The 22,091-nt window shown below is 33.8% G+C and overlaps 1 protein-coding gene across 5 annotated transcripts in view; it reads left to right on the top strand.

The window, feature by feature from the left end:
• LOC111512759 (uncharacterized) overlaps positions 1-22,091 on the top strand; it is a 58,661-nt gene that overhangs the window by 7,833 nt on the left and 28,737 nt on the right. For 3 of the 5 annotated variants that reach the window (XM_023168911.2, XM_074185261.1, XM_023168907.2), the window contains exons 1-2: positions 6,605-6,684; positions 8,843-8,954. In XM_023168911.2, coding sequence (XP_023024679.2) covers positions 6,620-6,684; positions 8,843-8,954 — 177 coding nt within the window. In that variant the 5' untranslated portion in view covers positions 6,605-6,619. Of the gene's footprint in view, positions 1-6,290; positions 6,384-6,604; positions 6,685-8,842; positions 8,955-22,091 lie in introns of those variants that run through there. The other 2 variants (XM_023168909.2, XM_074185260.1) reach the window with 2 other exon arrangements.

The following is a 22,091-nucleotide window of genomic DNA, read 5'->3' as shown; positions in this document are numbered from 1 at the left end:
GGAGTTTGGCTATCAATGAGGTCAATTGAAACTGCATAAGCGACTCATGAAAGCGGTTAGAATAGAAAACTGTGCTGAAGATTTCATATTTCTCATGTAGAAGCTTTGGTTTTTTCTAGCTTGTTACCTCTATTTTAATACATATCTAAATTCAAATGTTTCAGGAAACAATCCACTTATTCTAGTTACGGTACTTACATACCACAAAACAGGTAGGTTGAGAAAATATTCGTAAGCTTCGAGTCGCCGTTCGGTGATTAATTCAATTGAATTTCAAATTAGTCATTGAAATTATTCCTTCTGAGACATCTTTTTCTACATAGTGTTTGAGTGTTTTCCTTCGAAAATAAAAAAAAATAGAATCACCAAGAATGTGATACACAGGAGCCCCGTTTATCTTTAATATTCAAGGATTGAGTTCTCTGTCGATCCCTTAGACGGCGTCTGTATAAGGAGAGAAGTCATCTACCTTACTCACTCGGGTTTCAAGGACAGTTGATGAAAACAGATTTTTTTTAATAAAAACGTCACGTTGTATTCTGAAAATTGTATTTTTCATTCATATTTTCGAAGTTTCTTTTTTGACGTTGAATCTAAATGCATTATCAAAATATTATTATCCAGAAACTTTTTTTCAGGTAGAGCCCATAAATTGACATCATTATGGAAAAACTTTCCAGAAGAACATAAAAAAAATTAAAATGAAAAGTGAACATTTTTTGGAGAGATTATTTTTTGAGAAAGAAAGGTTTTGGATTTCTCCATCTTCAAATGAAAAATATGGGAAAATTGATTGCTTGGGATAGATGTTTCTAGTAATGTTATTTCTTCCACACCGAATGTAAATATATGATGAAATTGATCGATACTTGATGAAAATCTATAACTAACGTATTCAAAAAATACTATTTGGTGAGATGTTCACTGAATGATATTACAAAAACGCAACACGTGTTTCGCCATACAATGGCTTTTTCGGGCGTGTCTTTACTAACTAATTTCACATATTCATTGCTGAATATACCTCACTCTACAATTTGAAGTACCGACATTTCCAGTACCTGATTTTTACCTAGGTTTGTAATTAATTAAATTACCTGAGCTTATGTCCCAGTTTCCAAATTTGAAAAAATATTCAGTAACAGGGAATTATTCAATTCTAATTTGTTGTTGACGAAAAATTCTAATCGTGCAGTGAATTACTAATAATGGGGAATCCTTTGAGTCCCTTACTGGCTGAAATTTTCATGGATAACATAGAGTATAAAATCCATAATAATCAGTTAACTAACAGTGTCTTGTACTGGTACAGATACGTAGATAATATCTCAGTTTGTTTCACAGGTACGAATAGGCAAGTTCATTAAGTATGCCAATTCCATCCACCCGTCAATAATAATAAAAATAATAATAATAATAATTTTATTCCAGTCAGATCACAATTCAAATGATATTGGAACAGTCAAAAAAAATGAACACACAGCATATGTATGTATGAAATATTGAATGTATAGTAAAATTCATAAAGTAGTATTCTGATAATTATCACTAGTCATATACCTAAGAGTATAAAATACATATTTAAAATATGTACATTTGAAAAATGCATTCAGGCACCATAGTCACTCAATAAAAAATTCATCTACTTTATAGTGACATTTACATATTAGAAGCTTTCTCAATTTGTTTTTGAATATTCTGTAATTTCTCTCACTCGCAATATTCCCAGGCAGCTTATTGTATAGTTGAACCCCTGTAAAGGAAGGGGCATTTTCAAACAGGGATGTTCTATGTTGTGGTATCTGCAAGCTAGTACCGTATCTTGTATTATAGTTGTGATTATCATCACTTGTCGGGAGGTTAGAGAGTTGTAATTTAATCGCCAATAATGATTTCATGATGTATATACATGTGTAGTATACACAGTGAGGATAATGTTTTCAATAAAGTAGGGTTTGCAAGAATCTGTACGTTCAATTCCGAAAATCATGCTTATTATTCTCTTTTGTGATATCAGCAATCTTTGAGATGATACTGCAATAACCCAGACAACTATATTATAGGATATATGGGGATTTAAGAGGGCATAGTAAATACCGATGAGTTGAAGCTTATTTACTTTCTTGCTGATATGATCGATACAATTTCTGACGGACAGATTGGAGTCTAAAAACGTGCCTAAAAACTCAGTAAATTCTGATGTAATCAATGTCCCGTTACGTATACTTATTTCCGGGATCATAGTATTGTTTTTTACAGAGTATTGCATAAGAATGGTTTTGATGTGGTTAAGTATTATTCGATTAGAGACACACCAGTTACTGAATTTATTATGAAGTTCATTAACTTTCTCATCAAATTCACATTCATCTTCACTGTGAAATGCAACAAATACATCATTGGCATATAATACTGAGCAATCGGCATTCATATACTCTGACAGATCATTATGAACAGAAGGAAAATCAATGGGCCCAGTATAGATCCTTGTGGTACTCCTAGATTGATGTTATGCAATTCAGATCGTGCTCCATTGAGTTTCACAATATTTTTTTTTTTGCCTCAAATATGACATGAACCACTTCAATATATTTCCACGAATTCCTACTGAGTACAGTTTGGTTTCAGTATGATCTAAGTCTAGGCAATCAAAAGCTTTCGTGAGATTGAACAAAATTCACCACTGAGAGGAAGGTGAATAATTCAATAAGTCACCTTAACTTAACCATTAAGAAAAATAACAATAAACATGAATTTACAATTTTCCACAAACCATCGAACTCGGAAATTATCATACATAATTCCTCCACACACCCTTAACAGCATAAAGTTGCTGCATTCAATAGTATGCTTCACAGACTATTGAATATTCCACTGTCTGAGAGTAATTTTCAGAAAGAGCTAAGTTTGATCAAACAAATCGCGGTTAAAAACGGTTATAAGGTAGATATCATACACTCCACTCTTTCCAAAAAAATACAAAAGCAAGTCATGGACCTGGTCTGCCCAAATTCAAGATGCGATAACGTCAATTATAGGACATTGTCATATTTGAGTGAACCGATCAAAAATATTTCCCGTTTTTAGAAGAATGAATGTGTAAACGTAGCTTACAGAACGAATAATTGTCTGAGTAAATTTATTAAAAACAATAAAGACAAAACTTCGGTGTCGTATAGATCAGGAGTATATGAGCTGACTTGTGGCCCTTGCCCAAAACTGTATATTGTCCAAACAGGAAGAAACTTTTTCCCAAAGAAGCAAAAAGTTTTGTGAATAGAAAGACCAATTCCACATTTGCAAACCACCTTTAGCAGAAAAGGACATGAGTTCAATTACGAATACGATCTGTTACATTTAGAAGAGAAGAGTTTGAAACTAAATCTTCTAGAATGTTTATCAATCAATAGATTCAGGATTTCGGGTAATTTAGTGAATGATCGATTAGAATTGAATAACTACTGGTTACTAAATATATTTTCAAATATGGAAACTGGGACATATGCTCAGGTAATTTAATTCATTACAAACTTAGGTAAAAATCAGGTACTTGAAATTTAGGTACTTCCAATTGTAGAATCCGGTAGGTATATTTAGCATTGAATATGTGGAATTAATTAGTAAAGATATGCCCGAAGAAGCCATTGTATGGCGAAACACGTGTGGTGATTTTATAAAATCGTTTAGTGAAAATCGTTTAGTGGAAATCGCACAATAAAGTGTTTCTTGAATACGAAAGTAAATAATCCACCTGAAAAATATCATTGCCGATTATGAAAAGTACCGTTTTCAGTCCATGGAGTACTTTTCAGGTTTTACATCGAATAGAAATGTCAAACTAAAAATTTCGATGAAATAAATTTCAGCAACGTCAGTACTATGGAAAGTAAGCTGCTACAAAATACTGTGAAATAACAAAAGATATTCTTAGGAGAAAATAAGAAACCAGGAAACCGAATTTTGAATTCTTCATCGAGAAATTTTAGGTTATTTGTGAAAATGGTTCAGACACAAGTTGTAGATTTTCATATTTTCCAACCCTAGTGGATTCAACTTTTTGAAATACATAATTTTCCAAAATTTCAGAAGTAGATGATTCAATACAATTCTATCTCTCCTCACCTCAAGAACCATTTCATTTTTTCAAAGCAGATGCTATGAACTGAAAAACCAAAGGAAATGTTCAAAAGACCCAACTTTCTGGCATGGGTTTTTTGTACGCATTCATCAATCCTTCTCTCTATAGTTTTGCCAAAAAAGCTTCAGTTCTGCCTTACTGTTCCAATATTATATAATATTTCAATCTTCATCTAGTGAATATTTTAGTGTTGGACAATTGATGAAATCAATATTTTTTCAGTCTCGATGATAATCCCCTGATATATTAACTAATCAATTCAGTTGATAACATCAATGTGGTTGAACTCGATATGAAACTATCACATTTCCTCTAGATGAACCGTATCATATAACGTTATTATACATACTATACAACATATTATTCAGTCATAAACGAGGAAGGCTAATGACCTACGAAAGTATAGAAACATCAATGAGCATCTACATCAACAATGATGACAGAAACAATGGTAATGTATGACCCAAATTCGTCTTTGTACGTACATTGGAAAACGAGTCATTATGAAAATATCATAAAATTAAAAATGATTATGTTACATAATCAAACACGGTAATAAAACGAAAGTTTTTTTAGAGTTGATTATTATGTTCAAAGACTTAATGAACATGGTCACTTTTAGAAATTATAACTATAGGTATATTATATGCACCAACGAATTCGTTGTCAAAATGCTTTTTTGTCAAGTCAGGAAATTCCGATCTGAAAAAGGCTGGCGACGAAGCATCATGCAATGGATTGAAAAAATCTCATTAAACATTTTTTTTTGGAATAATTCAATTTGGAAGACTAATCAGAAAGTTAGCAAAGGTGGAAAATTCAAATAAGTCTTATTCAAGTTCACCAAATCTAATGCAAGAAGCTTTGATGAAAAAAAAAAACAGAATCAAATCACTTTCATTTACTTTAGAAATTATATTCTTCTAACCATGACTATGAATCTATGTGAAAACGATAGCACAATCACAACGCATAAACACGGCCCCTTAAGGCGGTCTGTTGCAGTCATACTTCAACATCGACCACCGACGAGATACTTCCACTATATTTTACTGCAGATTTCATTTGCAGTGAAATGCAACAAATCTCGTCGGCGGTCGATGTCGAAACTTGTCTTTAGGGAGCCTCGTTTACTTATGACTTTCGAGAATTGAGTTCTCTGACGATCCCATATATACCTACGCCATCTATGGAACTCCGCAAGGAGAGATGCCATCGATCTCACTTATGATTATACGCTGTTTGATACTCGAAAAAAATGTATTCATAAGTTTCTATTTTGTTTCTTTCAGATTAGTCTCCCTTGTGCTAGCTTTTTTTTCAATCCTCGAAGCGATTCGATTTTCATTTCCCCAATCGTCGCGAAACGTCATCCTTTCATGGGCCGCATGTGCCAACCGATATGCCGACATCCTCAGCAACTTCTCTTCTAGTGATTCGATGATTCTCCATAACAAGTTCCATTACTTTCTCAACATTTTGTACCACTTGTAAACATCATATGACAGTTATTGTGACCTTATTGTTATTTATGGAATATATTTCTGTATTTTCCAAAATATTCCACATGACATCCCAGATTTTCAATATTCACATCAACTCATAGCCTGTCCAAACCTCGACGTTGGTGAAAAAAAAATGGAGAGAGTACAAATCTTCCCACTTAATCCTACCGTTTTTTTTAATAATTCTAAAAACTCAAACAGAAAGTGATTGAACAAAACTCATTTGTGACGATATCCCCTCAGCAGTCCTATCAGTTAGAGAATCATTTTCAAAATTGAAATAAATCAATGTATACTTGCTAACCCAGCTAACTGTCAAAGAACCCATTGAAATCCTTTCTAATCAATAACTGTTTGTTTTTATTGGGTAATTTTTATCAAACCAAGTTTCAATATCTCAACCTACCACTAAACACAAAATATTAAAAAGAAAAACATTTCTTTCCTGATGAGACTGTTGGTCAAATGAGTCAATTTTTGTGAATATGTCAATAACTACACAATATCAACTACAATTTCAACGAAAATATCAAATTTCCAAAACCATGTTCTGTACAGATGTAATGAACTCATTTATACTGCATAATTGTCCGGTTATTGTTGATCAGCATGAAAAAGAGTCATTGAGACCTTGAAAGTGAACAGAAGGGAAATACATTAACTATAAAACTGCTCAATGCAAATCACATTTTTTATTTTTTATTTCCAAGAACAGTGGTTCAGTCAGTTTGTTTTCTCTGGTGTGTAAATATGAGAATATTTTTAAATTTGTATAATTAGTGTTTTCGTGAACCGTAAAATGAAGTGAAGTGGGATAAGTCTCAAGTTCAATAATTAAACGACCAGTGGAAAGTCCAACTACGTCATTACGGCAATGAATTTTAAGCATTTATCTTCATGATCAATTTTTTATTGACATGTTCAATTACTGGTTGTTATTGGAAATGAGAAGCCGTTACTGAATAAGAAAAATTTTATGATAATAAGCAGGACGAAGTTAGCTTCATTTTATTTTTCCTTGAACTTTGAGATTATTGTGAGGTATTGAATAAAAGAGAAAAAAAAATGTTTTGTCTAGTCTAATGATTGTTGTAATAAAAAATAAATTTATGAAAATGATACATTGACACAAAACTAAAAAATTTGCATACATAAGATTCGAACCAAGTGTCATGTACAAATGTTTCAATGAATTGAAATATTTGTAAACCATATTCATACTAGTTTCAGTCTCTTCATATTGAAAATTAATGTTGATTCGTTCAAATATATATGTATATCTTATATTCAGATTGAATTTAGCAACGGCGAGAAAGTGACTTGAACTTCTTTATTTTTTCCACCGCATGAAGGCAACGTCAAATAGTAGAAGTTGACACGAAACAAAATTTGTACACAACAATCGTTGCAGAAGCATCGACATACTCTATTCGTCCTAGCAGTCAACGCATTTACACTGAAGATGTCTTTTGCAGTAGCAGATGAAACGTTTTGGTAATACAAGTTCCAATTGACCATGGCCTACCTACCTGGATTTCTCTCTAATCGCGACTCCGGACACGGGGAAGTTTACATCGAAAATATGCCCTGAATCTTCTATAAAACCTGGACCTGTATTCATGAATTGTCGTTTGAACTTTATTATGCATTGTACGATTGGAGACATGTTATCATCAGTTGATTTCAGTTTTGAATGTTCGAAAAATGTACCATTTTATATCACGCAATGTATTTTATTCTTCAAATTCATCTTATTATGATTCCATAAGTTTCGTCTAACAAAAATCTCATTATATCAGGCAGCTGGAATATACTCTTAGGATAACGGCTAGCTACCAACCAGTACTAGTTTCAACATTGGTTGGTTCAAAAAATGCTGGACCAGACTAACAGAGCCAGATACTGATAGATGAAGTCAACATTTTTCATTTATTTTGTCATTTTACATTTTCAATTATGAAGAAATCAACTTCTACTGAGAAGCAGTTGTCTGCGCGTAAATTTCTCATATTTGCAGGACGCGAATGTTGGACAACTTTCAAATTGAAATCATTGAAGGTGAAATACGGCGATACTATATAACTTTGAATATTACTGGAGTTTTATCCCAGCACCAAACCGTTATTTTAACACCTCGCCACGTATTTCGATCACCAAGTGATCATATTCAAGAGAAACTGAAACAGTTTGATCTTTCTTTCTCTAGTAATATTCATTACTACACCAAAGGTTCCAAACAGTGCATCACAAGCGTCATTTGAATTTTTACTTATTTTTACACTCTCGTAGATGTCTGTTGTTATGAACTTGTCTAACTAATGTTAATGAACTGAAGTCTATGAAATGATTTTGTTGCAAAATATGACGGGCGACTGCTGATTTTTCATGGTTTTCCATATTTTGGGTGTGTTAGGTGTTTCTTATATCTTATTTTAATAGATTTTTTTTCGTCTAACCATGATATTTTGCATCGCAGTCCTCATATTTAATTTCGTAATTTCCGAATTCTAGACTTTGTTGTGTGGATTTCTCAAAAAGCTCTGTAGTATATGATCTGTTTCAAATACCACCTTCATAACTAGTTCCTTGAAAATCTTTCGAAAGTTATTCTTGTACTTGTGGTATGGAACTGAGATATATTTATTTCGGTTTTCGTCTTTTATAGAAGTTGAGATTTCGTTCATTCTTAACCTAAACTGTATTGCTTGTTGAAATAATATTTCAATTATCAGATTCACCTGTCTAATTCATTAGAATACATTGTAGAATTAGTTTAATACTAGTGAATGTGGTAACATTGTGAAATCAATGTAGGACACTTAAGACGCAGGTACCTAGAATATGTATCTATGTTGTGAATAACGATAACATTATACGTATATTTAGTTCAATTTTCATCTTGAAAATGTTCACTTGGTGTTCGAAACACGTATCGAGCTGTTGAAATAACGGTTTGCTGTCGTGAAAAATCTCCAGTAATATTCATTATTACTACACCAAAGGTTGTGCATCACAAGTACATAACGTTGTCAAACACTCTTGATTTGGATAATACTACAAGAAAATTCAGTTATTTCATTATAACATTATGACTGTGTATTACCTAAAGAGACAACTCTGCTCTTGTCATGATGCCACATTCATTGTGGATCATTTCAAAATTTTAACTAATCTATTCATCTATGAAAATTTGTTTCAGAACCTTCGAGATGTACACTCTAGGTGTAGCGTTAGCCTTAGCATTATTTGTATCATCGGATGCAGCTCCTGGTGAAGTTGCCGCTGCAGGATCAGCTCAAATAAGTGGCTCAGTAAGTATTGTGTTCTCAAAAGTTTTTCTGAGGATTCAAAGAAAATAGTATTACATGAAAAATGAGAAATGAAAATTTATATGTTTTATCCACTTTTATTTGTAACTGAAGTTACTGCAGTTTCGTCCTATAAAGACGTTTTCAAACTTATACATCAAATGTATAATGTAAAACGAAACTGCAGTAACAAATGAAAATGCTGAAAAATATAGAAATTTTCATTTCTCATTATTCATGATGATCTTTTGCCGCGTAGTAACGGCTACACCCATCAATTTATTACATATTTTTTCACTAGGTGTCGTCTCTATGTTTTTGTTTGAGGGAGATTCCATGAGTTGATTGATTATTCAAATTCAAAGAAAAATTGTATATTGTAGTTATATACATGATTTTGATTACGTCACTTTATACCTACGTCTCAAACTGGAGATTTTCGATAAGATGATGCCTAAATAGTTTTCTGAATATGCCAAATATTGTTAAAGAATGATAGTTTATGTATTCGATTTAATGTTAACGAAATAATGAACTATCATTCTACCGATAAAATGGTAACTTCATAAACTACACCTTAGGATCTGGGATCGGATCTTCACAAACTTTATTTTCAAAAAATATATCACGACATGTTTCGCTATCACAAAAGCTTTTTCGCAGTGTCGTAGTATTGTCGTTCACTGCAGAAGAATATTCAAATGTTATAAGGGGAGGCACTTTTCTTTCCTAAAGTCAAAGAGAAATTATTTTGACATATTTTCATTTCCAAGCGCAGTGGAATTTCTGAGCAAATACAATCATGCTTTTCAAATATATGTCATTATAGTGTTCTCGGCTCCTGGAAACTTTCCTGGGTTTCTTTCAGGAATGGGATAACAGCTAGTTACGGGAGAGACATTTGAAATGATTCATCGTGAACAAATCTTCACAATGACAATAATAATCGCGGAATCTAAATTTATCGTAACCATATTGAAAGATCTATGACTGAAATCCACTCGTAATATAACAAGTGATCGTGGGTTGGATGGTAACTAGAGGCTCTACCATAGTGTTATGCCTTTTCAGGGACGGGGTTAGTTCACAATGGTTATTTTGGGTTTGTCTCACGAATATTTCTAATATGAACTATTTTCATTATCCATGATGATAATTGACCAATTTCCACAAATGAAATTTTTATTTTAGACACGTTTCGCTAACATAGTTCTATCGGTAGTTGATACTAATACCTCTACTGATAATACTGGTTTCATGGTATAGCGGAATTTGACTATTTAGGTCGACTTCAAGATGTAGAGGGAGGTGTTTCGACGTGATTGTGTTTTCAATGTAGAGCGAGTGGTCAACCACTTTCAATAAGTTCTCGAAACAAAGGATGTAGTCGATAATCAAGGACCTATGGTGGCTCAAGAACATCGGGTCTTGGCAAGGAACTCTGTAGATGTTATGAATTTTACAAGTTCGGACTCCCATTATCTTCCGGTATGATTCTGATATGATTCAAAATCTTTAAAACAACAACAAAATTCATAATGAATAACTAAAAAATGAAAATTGAAAAAAAATCAATGAAGATTTCAAACGAAGTTACTACACTATGTTCCGCTTGCTAGTATCCACAATCGTGTTCAGGTGATTACTATTTATGGATGAGTCCAGCGCTTCCACCTATCCTCCATTCAATCTCCTGGAAAATCAGAGAACAGCTTGACTCGCCGATGAAGAACGAAGAGCTTAGAACGGCCTGCGAAAAGAAAACACCATCATGATTCTACCAGCAGATAAGAGAAACACTACTACTGTTGTGATGAGACTAATTTCTACGAACAAAGATGTTCTTCAGATGGGGCAGTACACGAAGAGTGGACGGGAATCTACAGTATCAATTAAAAGAAAGTTGTACCATCATCAATCTATCAGAAGAGGAATCATCAAGACTCTAGTGGATCGTGCTTTCGGACTCTGTAATACGAAGGAAGGTATTGAGAAGAAACTAGGCATCATAAAAAAACTTCAACGCAATGGTACTCGAAAATGATGATGGAGAAGACTTCGATCAGAAGACACAAGAGCCTGGCAAGGAAGAGAAGCTGTCACAATCAGTGATTGTCTTTCCTTACGTCAGAGGATTGTCAGAAAGGATAAAAAGGATTGGGTCAAGTACTACACCGCATCCCATTAGAACCTGCTTCAGATCCGAAAAGACCATTCGTAGCTGCCTCACTAAAACCAGGCCATCTAAAGCGCACTGCGAAGCGAGGCAAGACTTTATAGGTATCAATATGTCACAGGAGGGTGCGTTCTTTGGTTGGTTTGAATGGAGTTGTACCTGAAGTAATTGAAAGGGTTCAAGTAAGCGTGTCAGTAATACCGAAGATGTGGATATTATAAAGTTATTGTTTTGATTTAGTGTGATAACATTCTCGAAATATGCCTTAGGCGTTCACGAAACCAAGGATTGGATGCCCATTCTCCTGAACTACAGGGTTTTCAGCCATTCAGTTCTGTGAAAGCAAATGCGATTTTGTTGCCACTAGCTGTAGCTGAAAAGGTGTGGATCTCCGCAATGTGGGCACTTTGTTTTGTGAGTCGGATATGGAGGTAGCAGTATTGATATTCGATGCCCCGCATTCATGAATATAAGTATAATTAGTATAATTTCAGGCTGTTTTACCCAATATGTCCTTAGTTTTGAAAAAAAAAATAAGGGAAAATTGTTCGTTTCTTCCAAAAAATGTAATAAAACAAATATTTTGTGTGTCAATGTTACTTAACGATTTTTAATTTATTTAAAAAAATCAGATCTAATAAAACAGAAATCATGAAGATATGTCAATGTTCGCCCTTTTTACTTCAATAGCCAGAGGACTACTTTGGTGCTCCTCTATAAATCATATGTAGTCCAACTAATAACTTGAACAAGTCTATAACAAGTTTTAACAATTCCCACAGTTCAACAACTACATTCGAAATAATACAACTACAAAAATTCGGTTATCTTTCACTCACTTTTGCTGATCCATCATCGAAAATGATTATTTCTATATACAATTAAAAAAAAAATTGAAGATATTGCATTGGAACGCAGCTATTCGTCAGTCGATTCAAAAAAAAGTTATTCGATATTCTTCAGATTAAAAGTTATTGTGATCGAGCAAATGTTCATAACTATTTCTGACAATGATGTAGAAACTGATAGAAAATGAACAACTTTGTCGATTCTAAGTCTACTCGACAGGTTTCTGATTCCTTTCAGAACTGAACTATTCCGACTATAAAAAAATCAACGATTTCATCTTGATCAGTGTACTTTTTCCAATTCATTTTTATATTATGAATTTCGAAGCGAATTAAATATGCTTCACTTCACATTTCTATCCTTGAATGCTCACAAAACATATGTTTCCAACATAATTGAATAATTAAGATTCATTACATGTTTACAACTATAAGTATGTACATGGAAGTGTCACCATTGTGATTTTTATGGCATTTTTCATTCTGGAAGTGTACGATCACATAGTCAAAACAAAATGGTATGCATAATTCGTTTGCTAGTATTCAATAATTTTTAGATGCGTAGTTCATGACTCATATGTAATTATTCAGGAAGTTGAAATTAAATTGAGAACTAATAGCAAATTGTCACACCCATAACAAGAAAATAGGATGATGTTGAAATACTTTGAAAATACAAGGTGGCCAAACCAAAACGAAACAAGGAACTTAGTCGATTTCAAAAGGACAAAACACGAGCACCACAGGAAAATCCTTAAAGCGCTCAAAGAGAGGTGGCTGTGCGAAAGTTTTGATTCACATTGGATTTGAATCGTTGGAGATTAAATCCATTTGGAAAAAAGTTCCCAGGAAGTTTAATAAACATTAACGCAGTTCTCCAAATGAAAGAGTTGTTAAACAGTGAACTTTGAGGTGTACTGATTTGAACCTCAAAACCCACAGTCCGTCGCGTATTTCTGATATGTACCGCTCTTGGTGAAATCAAATGTGCCAAGTCACTTGAACACTCCTCATAAAAGTATTTACAGAATAGAGACAAATTTCCAACTTTTCTTCGATGTTCCAGACTGTCAAGTGATGTTTGGTGTTTCAGTTATCACGTTTACCCGCGGGTTTCAGTTTTAAGATGAAACAAATTTGAAGTTTATTCAGTTTGAGAACGGTTGGCTTAGTAAACAACTTGTGACGATTCAACATAGCCATGGTTCAAGGTCGTAATTACCAATATATAAGATTTTAATTTGAAACTGGTTAACAATGTTTCATGGTAAATTTTATACGTTGGAATATTTATAACACTGCAAATTCCTCGGTAGTTATTGGTAAACGGGTATCTCTCAAAAAACTTTGACATTAGGAGCTTCTAATGTCAGGGTTGCCCTATGCGGACGATTCACAAAATTTTACAGGTCAATTACTCAAGTGATCTAGTTTTAATAAAAAAATCAATTTGTATATATATATATATATATATATATATATATATATATATATATATATATATATATACTCTTTAAAGCATGGTACATGGCACAATTATTACCAGTGTCCAAACGACAGAGCCAGAGAATTGAATTGATTATAAAAAAATCTGTTTTTTCCGTTAATCAGCTGTCGCCCCCATACGAACGACAACTCTCAGAAGTTGAGAAACTTGTGCGAGCTAAGGACTAACGAGGTCTTACCTTTTAACGTGTGATTCCTAACACGGTTGCAAAATTATTCCAGCTTCAGCCAGATACATTCTCTCGAGAAAAATATCTGGTCGAGGCGGAAATCGAACCCACGGTCTTCCGACCGTGAGTCGGGCGCACTACCACCGCGGCCAATTCCACAATATTATAGGGAAGTACATTTGGAGTGGAGGTCTTAACAAATTTTGAACTGAAATCAAAATCGCTGTTTGTTAAAACTTTAAAAAATTCGTGGGCAAGTCAAAATCTCATATAAGTCGTCCTTAAACGTTTTGTTCCAAAATGACACAAATATTCAAATACAAAATTCTCTTAAAAATATCATGAATTTATTCAAGAAGCTGACTGGGTATGGGAGAAAAATATTATAATGACTACAAAAAATATTTATCAAAATTATTTCAAAAAAGTTATAATTCAACTCTTAATATAAAGGAAATTTACAAATAGGAATTGGAGTACGGTATGGAAAGTCATTGTCAACCGGAATATTTCGTCAAAATGGAGATCCGTTGCATACAAAGCAATAAACGAAATATATGCGGTGGGTTAAAAACGGTGAGACATGAAATCAGTGATTTCAATTTATGTTTGAAATTCAATGAAATAGCATTCCACATCAGTTACGAGATTGCTGAATTTCGAAAGATACATGAAAATGGTGTAAGGAAAAAATAAGTAAGAAATTTACCCAGTTTAACAGCAGTGGTGATCCGAAAGAGATTTTTCAAACAGTATTCAAAAATGAAAATGACCCAAATGTTTGGCAACGGATTTATCGTGGTTTATTGGAGCATCACAAAGATTTAACAGGGTTTGTAAACACACTTACAAGAAGAAGGTGGCTCATGATGAGTATAATTGTTTTGATAGATTTTCAAAAATTTATTTTTTCTTTTAGACACAGTACATTGTTTATACTATGGAGTTAGTATTTAGATAAATAAAGAGTTGAATGTTCTCACAAAAAATACGTTCGGACTTCGATTATCTAATATGACTCTATTATGATTCGAAATCTACGACGAACAACAAACAAATAAAATAAGAATGAATAGTCAAAATATCATTTGTACCAAGCAGTAAAACCCGAAATAAAAATACAATGAAATAAATGAAACAATCTAGATACAGAATAGAAATGACAACAGGGTAGAAAGAGATGAAAACGAATAAAAATCAAAATAAGCAAATATTGAAAATAAATAAAAAATTCAAAAGAAATGACAGTCATCACTCGAAGATGATTGTGAATACTAACAATAGAAACGTCGTGGAGTCACTTGGTTTAAAATCTTTTTTAAATTTTTCAATGTATTTTCAATTTTTCTCATTTTCCTTTGTTTTCGTATTCCTTCCTCCCTACTCTTCAGTCATTTCCATTCTGAATCTTGATTATTTTATTCGTTTCATTGCATTTTCATTTCAGGTTTTATTGCTCAATATGATTGATATTTCAGCTATTCGTTCTAATTTTATTTGTATTTTTGAAGATTTCCAATCATAGCAGAATAATATTAGACAATGGGAGTCCTAACGGGGAGGAATTCAAAAGATTTCCAATAAAAATGGCAGCCAAGTGATGTTGGCACTTTTCTCGAACTTCAGAACCGCAATAATCTCTTCGGCGTGAGTTTCATCAACCAAGCTAACTTCTTCAAAAGATGAAGTAGAATAATTTCTAACTGAAAAAATTATGTCTATTGATATTTAATAGGGTACACTTCTACTCTACGATACACATAAATGATTTGGTCTTGCAAGGATTCTGATGAGAATGACAAAATAAAAAGGCAAATAAGTATTTAATCATTCAATCCACCTCAGATATTTCAGATATCACATAAAAGTACAAGTAAGAGTTTGTCCCTCAATTGACTCATTTCACTCAAATTCGTATCCAATTTAACTTTATCAGGTAAAAAAGGAAAGCAATACGGATCGCTAAGTAGTCAGTGAAGTTTGGTGACTGAAACAGGCCGGAACTTTCAATCAGATACATAACTATTGTAGGAAAATCGTAAACAAGGAACATCTCAAATTAGAGACAATTCAAGGTATTTCCAAAATTCGCGAATTTCAATAAGGGTACAAAATTCAAACCATAATCTGGGCTGTAAAGCCCCGGGCCTAATGAATGAAACGCTTTTTCTTGTACAAAATTTACTTTTTTGATAAACGTAATCTACAACAAAAATTACACAATCAGTCCAGCGCCGCTTCAACATTTCAGTACCACTTTTGTCGAACGATTTATCTTTTGCCTCAAAATATACCTCAGTTTCAGCAGTACCCCCTTCATTCGGGCAATATTTATCACTGAGCATTTTTTTGAGGCCTACGAACAGCCAGTAGTCGCTGGGAGCCAAATCTGGCGAAAATGGTATATGCGGGAGCAATTGGAAGCCCAATTCATGCAATTCTGCCATTGTTTTCATTGATTTGTGACACTGTGCATTGTCTTGATGAACCAGCACTTTTTTTTAATTCAAATATGGTCGTTTCTTCGGCAATTTCGGCCTTCAAACGCTTCGATAACACTATATAACATTCACTGTTGATGGTATTTCCCTTTTCCAAGTTAGTCGATCAATATTACACTAAGCACCGAGGCCATAAATTTTTCAGCCAATTGTTGTGCTTTCGTGCACTGTTGCTGTCCACTCAGATGACGATCGTTTTGATTCCGGAGTGAATTGATGGATCCATGTTTCATCCATTGTCACGTATCGACGCGATCATGGCCAAACACTGCTCAGAATCATCAAGACATTCTTATTTTAGGTTAACAGTTAGCTCGCGCGGCACCCACTTTGAAGAGAGCTTTCTCATAGTCAGATGCTTATGCAATATGAACTCATCACGTTCTTTTGCTTCTTCATAATGTCACCTAACACACGCAACTTCTTTTTCCGATCATTAAAAACGAATTTGTGGATTTTCTTTATAGTTCCCATCGTCACTTCCTCATTTGGACGTCCACTGCGTTCTGCATCGTCGGTGTTTCTACGACCACGTTTGAAATCAGCAATCCAACTTTTTATTGTTGTTTTTGATGGAGCGGAGTCCTTATAACACTTTTCAAGCCATTGCTTCGCTTGAACCCTAATTTTTCTCATCAAGAAACAATGTGCAGTTAAAACACAAAATTGTTTTGAATCCATTAATAACAAAAGTAGTGTAACTCTTAGCACAATAACTAGTGCCATCTATGTGTCAGGCCCATGTGGTATAATAGTACCTATATACATTCACTTGGCGTATATCCCCATGTTAACTTGAAGTGTTCTTCAGTAACTTTTATTCAATTTCGTGGATATGACGAAATTAAATAAATAGGAAATGCATATTTAGTATCGGGCTCAAGAGAGAACAGTAAATAATGAACTGACTATGTTTATCTGGGTATTATGTGGTTATCTTTTCATAAATGAACTTTATTGAACACAAATTTGAATTACAATAATAAGTTTTACAAAATGTCATTCAAGATTCGACGAACATTAATAGTCGTGAAGTTATTCAAGAATGCGGCGTCCTCTTGTTCTCCCATATTTATAGAATCAGGAACTGCTGATGCGTTTCTTCGATTATTATAGAAAAACCTTGGAAATGTGGGGAATATGCTGAGGCATTTCCTGAGTAACTGCGTAGTGGCTGACGCAATACTTTGTTATTATGGTGTAATCCATAGACGAAGGGTGCATTGATTTTTCTAATATAACATGGATGTTCGTGAGCGATACATCAGCCGTAGTACAATATTCGATTGTTCTCCAGCCGATGCAACTGAACATTTTGAAATATATCCTAACACAAAACAATTCGATTTTTCACCAAAGAAGTACCCCATTGTCCGGTATTATTGACCTCTGCTTCTAACCGAGGGTTACAATCACCCCAAAATTTTTGAGTGAGGTGACAATCAGAAGCCTTGGAAATTATATTGACCGTAATCTGGTTTTCTTACAGTAGGATACTTGAATATGACTGGATCACCAAGTGATCATCTTCAAGAGAAAGAATGAACTCATCTTTCTCTTGAAGATGATCACTTGCTGATCGAAACACGTGTCAGGGTTTCAAAATAACGGATTGGTATTGGGATGAAACTCCAGTAATATTCATTACTACACCAAAGGCTTCAAACTGTGCACCACAAGTAGGCTACTTCTCCGCTTACACCTTGAATATGAATCAGTGTTTAGGCAAACATTGCAAAAATCACTAGATTGAAAGACGAGGCATCATTGAATGGCGTCAACGATCACTATATTTGTGACTAAGATTTTTTTTTCGTAGAGTTGAATCTACTGACCTCAACTGGCGCATTCAGAAGATTTGAAAACGTTTCGAAATGTACAATCAAAACTTTCATGTTTATGAGGACGCAGGTGACTTTCAATATGAAAATTCAATCCACTGAATAGCAGATGAGTTCCAGAAAATATTCAAATTCTCAAATGAAATCACAATAGTTTTATTGGATGCCATTGAAAGGTTTCGTGGTGATTGGCACCTTTGTTAATGTTGTCTCGTCTAGATCAGTTTGAGTCTTACAAGCACAAAAACAACTCGAACAGAAAGTTACTTATCATAAAAGCATTTCTGATATGTTGTACTTCAGTTTCACGCACCTACCTCTAATGGTCTTTTTCAATCAGCATCTCAATTAATATTTTTTCTTTAATTAGCCTCGACCTAAATTGATTTCTTTCGATAATGGGACTATCACCGTAAATTTGCTGGGTTTTCAAGCATCAGCAGGTCTTGGAGGATTAATTACAGGGAACATGGCTGACGGAGGGCCACATGCAGAGGTGCAAACACCTTTTGGACAGAGAGCTGGTGCAGGGATTGGAGGAACTACTGATGAAGCTGGAAATAGTAGGGGTTATAAGTACTCTTACGCTGAAAATAATTTTTTTTAAAGTGTCCAAATTGTTTTCCGGCAATAAATGATTTATTTATAAAGTGAAAATTACAGATGTAGGTTTATTGATGATTTTGAAAACCTGTCTAACGTTGTCTAACAGATAGTCTCATGTTTTCAAATCTATCAGCCATGTTCCGCAGGTTTTTTTACCTGACATTTCATCGGCTACTGCTACGATACGTCAGATATGGAAACCTGTAGACCACGACAAAAATATCGGACAATTTGTAAAACAATTACTCTCACTGATGTCGTCAAAGTTTCTTTGATTTGAAACAGTACTTGAATTTATGATTTGTTTTTCATTTTGACTAGCATGTAATTCTAAGCTAGAGAGAACTACCTTATCCATTTTCAGAGAACTTACTTCAACTTTGTTCAGTCCCAAGTTACAATTCACCAGCAAATTCCTTAATTTCGAATTTAGATTAGCCATTTGATATTCGATTGATACTATTTTAAATAACACAAACTATTTGTGAAGAAACCAGAAAAATATGTGAAGGGACAAATTGATTTTTAGTAGTGAGAAGTAACTATAATAGATATTTTTCAAAGTTGAAATCATGTCATCATCATATATTGAGACATACGTAATGAAGGAAATTGATTTTTAATAACATTTGTCACGTAACATAACATGAAACTCAAATATGTCTCCTCATTATATTTTACTTCACGGGTATATTATGCAATATTCGTTGGAATAAAAAAATCAATAAAAAATATTTACTGAATATTAACTAAATACTACCCAATATGCACTCAAGATGTAATGCACATTTTTTTTGCTCAAATATAACTGATGGTGAAGGTTCATTTGAATTCGTTAACTATACTTATTACGAAAATCCCGATACACCCAAAAATGAAATTGAAAATATATTCGTTTAATGTCAATATAGTTATTCCTTATTCAATATTCAGGCATAAAAAATTTTCGGAACTCAAACTACCCATTCCAAAATATTTTTTGAAAAATATGTTGAAAACATGTTTCTCTGTTAGCCAGCTGTTGCACTCCTACGAACAACCACCCTCAAAAGTGAAATATTGTGCGAGCTAAGGACTAACGAGGTCTTACCTTTTTACGTCTGATTCCTAACATGGATTGGACGATTGCAAATGAAGATCGATCGTTCAGCCTGCGGCTTGCCACTGACTCACACATTGATCGATTGGCCGGCTACCGACCTACCTCGACAGAAAAAGCATTTTTCGAACTTCGTAAAAAATATCATTACATAGGTTTGATTGAGTCATTTTCACAAAGTACAGGGTTAATGATGTGATATTACTAAATTACTCCCAAGCAGTTACTCATATATTTCAAATTCCATTACATGCAAACAGTTGGTCTGCTAAGTGCTAGAAGATGTAACCTTGGTAATCATTAGCTTGCATAAGTTCCAACTCATTATTCATTTGGGAATTCTGAAAAAAAAATCGAAGGAGAAAAATATGAGAAGTTTTAGAATTTGTTTTTTGTATTCCATCGTTTCTATTGACTCATTTTCAACAATCAGTACCATCAATTAGAAATTTGACAATCAGTATAATTGATTGAAAATTCGACAATCAGTATCATTAATTGGCAATTCTGATGCTGAGAAAGTATGTGACAAAAAAAAAATCACTGAAAAAATTTGACAGGTCTATTCCAAGATACCAAACTTTGTTGAATATACAGGGTCCTGCAACAGTGGCGCGGTGTTCCATATCTCTATATAGGAAGCAGATAGGAATCTAATTTTCTATAATATTACCTTATTGCTCGAGCTCGACAAAATAAAAATATTGGCGGTCACACAGGGTGTTCGATTTTTTCTGGGCGGATCCCAACTGTGTCTTTTTAAATGGCAACCTATATTTTTTATCGCTTTTTCGGTTTCTTCATAGAAAATAAAATAAACTTTATGTACATCTGCACTTCGAAAATATTGATGGTTTTCGAGATATCTAGCATGACAGGTTTTTTTTTCCAATATTCGTCACTCAGAATATTTGAAATTATAAAGTGGTGCCAAGTCCAGTTGAAATTTTTTTTGGTCGAATATTCTACATTGGTAACTCTCTCAAACGATATATCTGAAATCGACCTGTGATATACAGGGTATGAAAAACCGCTTGCCAAATATTGTAAATGAAAATTTGCAAAATATTCCTTATATTAAATGGAACACCCTGTATATTATTGATCCATAAGAAGCGCCAACGAAACCTCTACAAATTTCATTAAGTATTCCCTATGGCTAAGTTCAATAGTTTTTCTTAAATGAGCATTTCTTTCGAAAAATGGTCATTTTTTCAAAGCGAAATCCATTTGACGACTGATAAGAATATACAAAAAATACCCTTTCCTTAAAATATCGCCTATTCCTAAAATTACCTGTTGCTAGATAAACAAGTTGCGAATTACGCCACAAAATGGACGTTCTTGAATAGTTACAATAATTTCAAAAATCTCGGAATTTGTGCCATATTCTTTCGGTCTAAAACAACCTTTCAGCGAATGAAATATTTATTGGAAATCAAGTAGTCTGGCAAATGACAGAACAAAATATTTGGCTGCAAATGAATATTGAAATTTTTAGTCAATCGTGAAGTTGAACTGTCGGTATAATTTCATCAGAATGTTGTTATCAAAAAGTGATTTGATTGATATGATTTTCATATTAGGTGAATCAGACAGGAATTGTTTATTGGCAAGTAGAATTTATTCTCAACGGTATCCAGATAGAAGGCATCCAGATGAAAGATCTTTCCGAAAGGTCTTGGGACGATTCGTTGAAACTGGATCTATTAATTATTCCAAACATGAGCGCATCAAGCCAGCTACTAATGAAGATAATGAATTGCAAGTTCTTCTTGCTGTTGAAGAAGATCCTAGTAGGAGTCAACGACAAATTGGGGAAATAGTGGATATAAGTGAGAGATCAGTGCAACGAGTATTGAAGAAACATCGCTTGCATCCATACCACGTTCAGTTACATCAAGAACTACTGTATGCTGATTTCGAGAAAAGAGTGAGATTTTGCAATTGGGCCATGAACAAAATTCGTCGAAACGAATATTTTTTCAATAATATTTTATGGTCGGATGAATCGACATTCCATAAAAATGGATTTGTAAATCGACATAATTACCATTATTATGCGACAGAAAATCCTCACTTATTGAGACAGGTGGATTATCAACATAGGTGGTCGATAAATGTCTGGGGAGGCATCATTGGAGAATATGTAATTGGTCCATACTTTTTTGAGGGACATATGAATGGTGCAATGTATCTCAATTTCTTACGAAATGATTTACCAGGTTTGTTAGATGATATTCCTCTTGACCTCCGCAATAGAATGTGGTTACAACATGATGGTGCACCTGCTCACTATTCGGCAGAAGTGAGAGATCATCTAAATGAAGTATTTCCCAATAAATGGATAGGACGGAATGGGCCTGTACGGTGGCCCGCTAGATCACCAGATT

This window comes from Leptinotarsa decemlineata, unplaced genomic scaffold (assembly GCF_025532065.1).
Source record: "Leptinotarsa decemlineata unplaced genomic scaffold, Ldec_3_MD MMD2_tig00026369_RagTag_RagTag, whole genome shotgun sequence".
Classification (NCBI taxonomy): Eukaryota; Metazoa; Arthropoda; class Insecta; order Coleoptera; family Chrysomelidae; genus Leptinotarsa; species Leptinotarsa decemlineata.
Note: the sequence above shows the minus strand (reverse complement) of the source record. Positions and strands in the feature narration are given on the sequence as shown.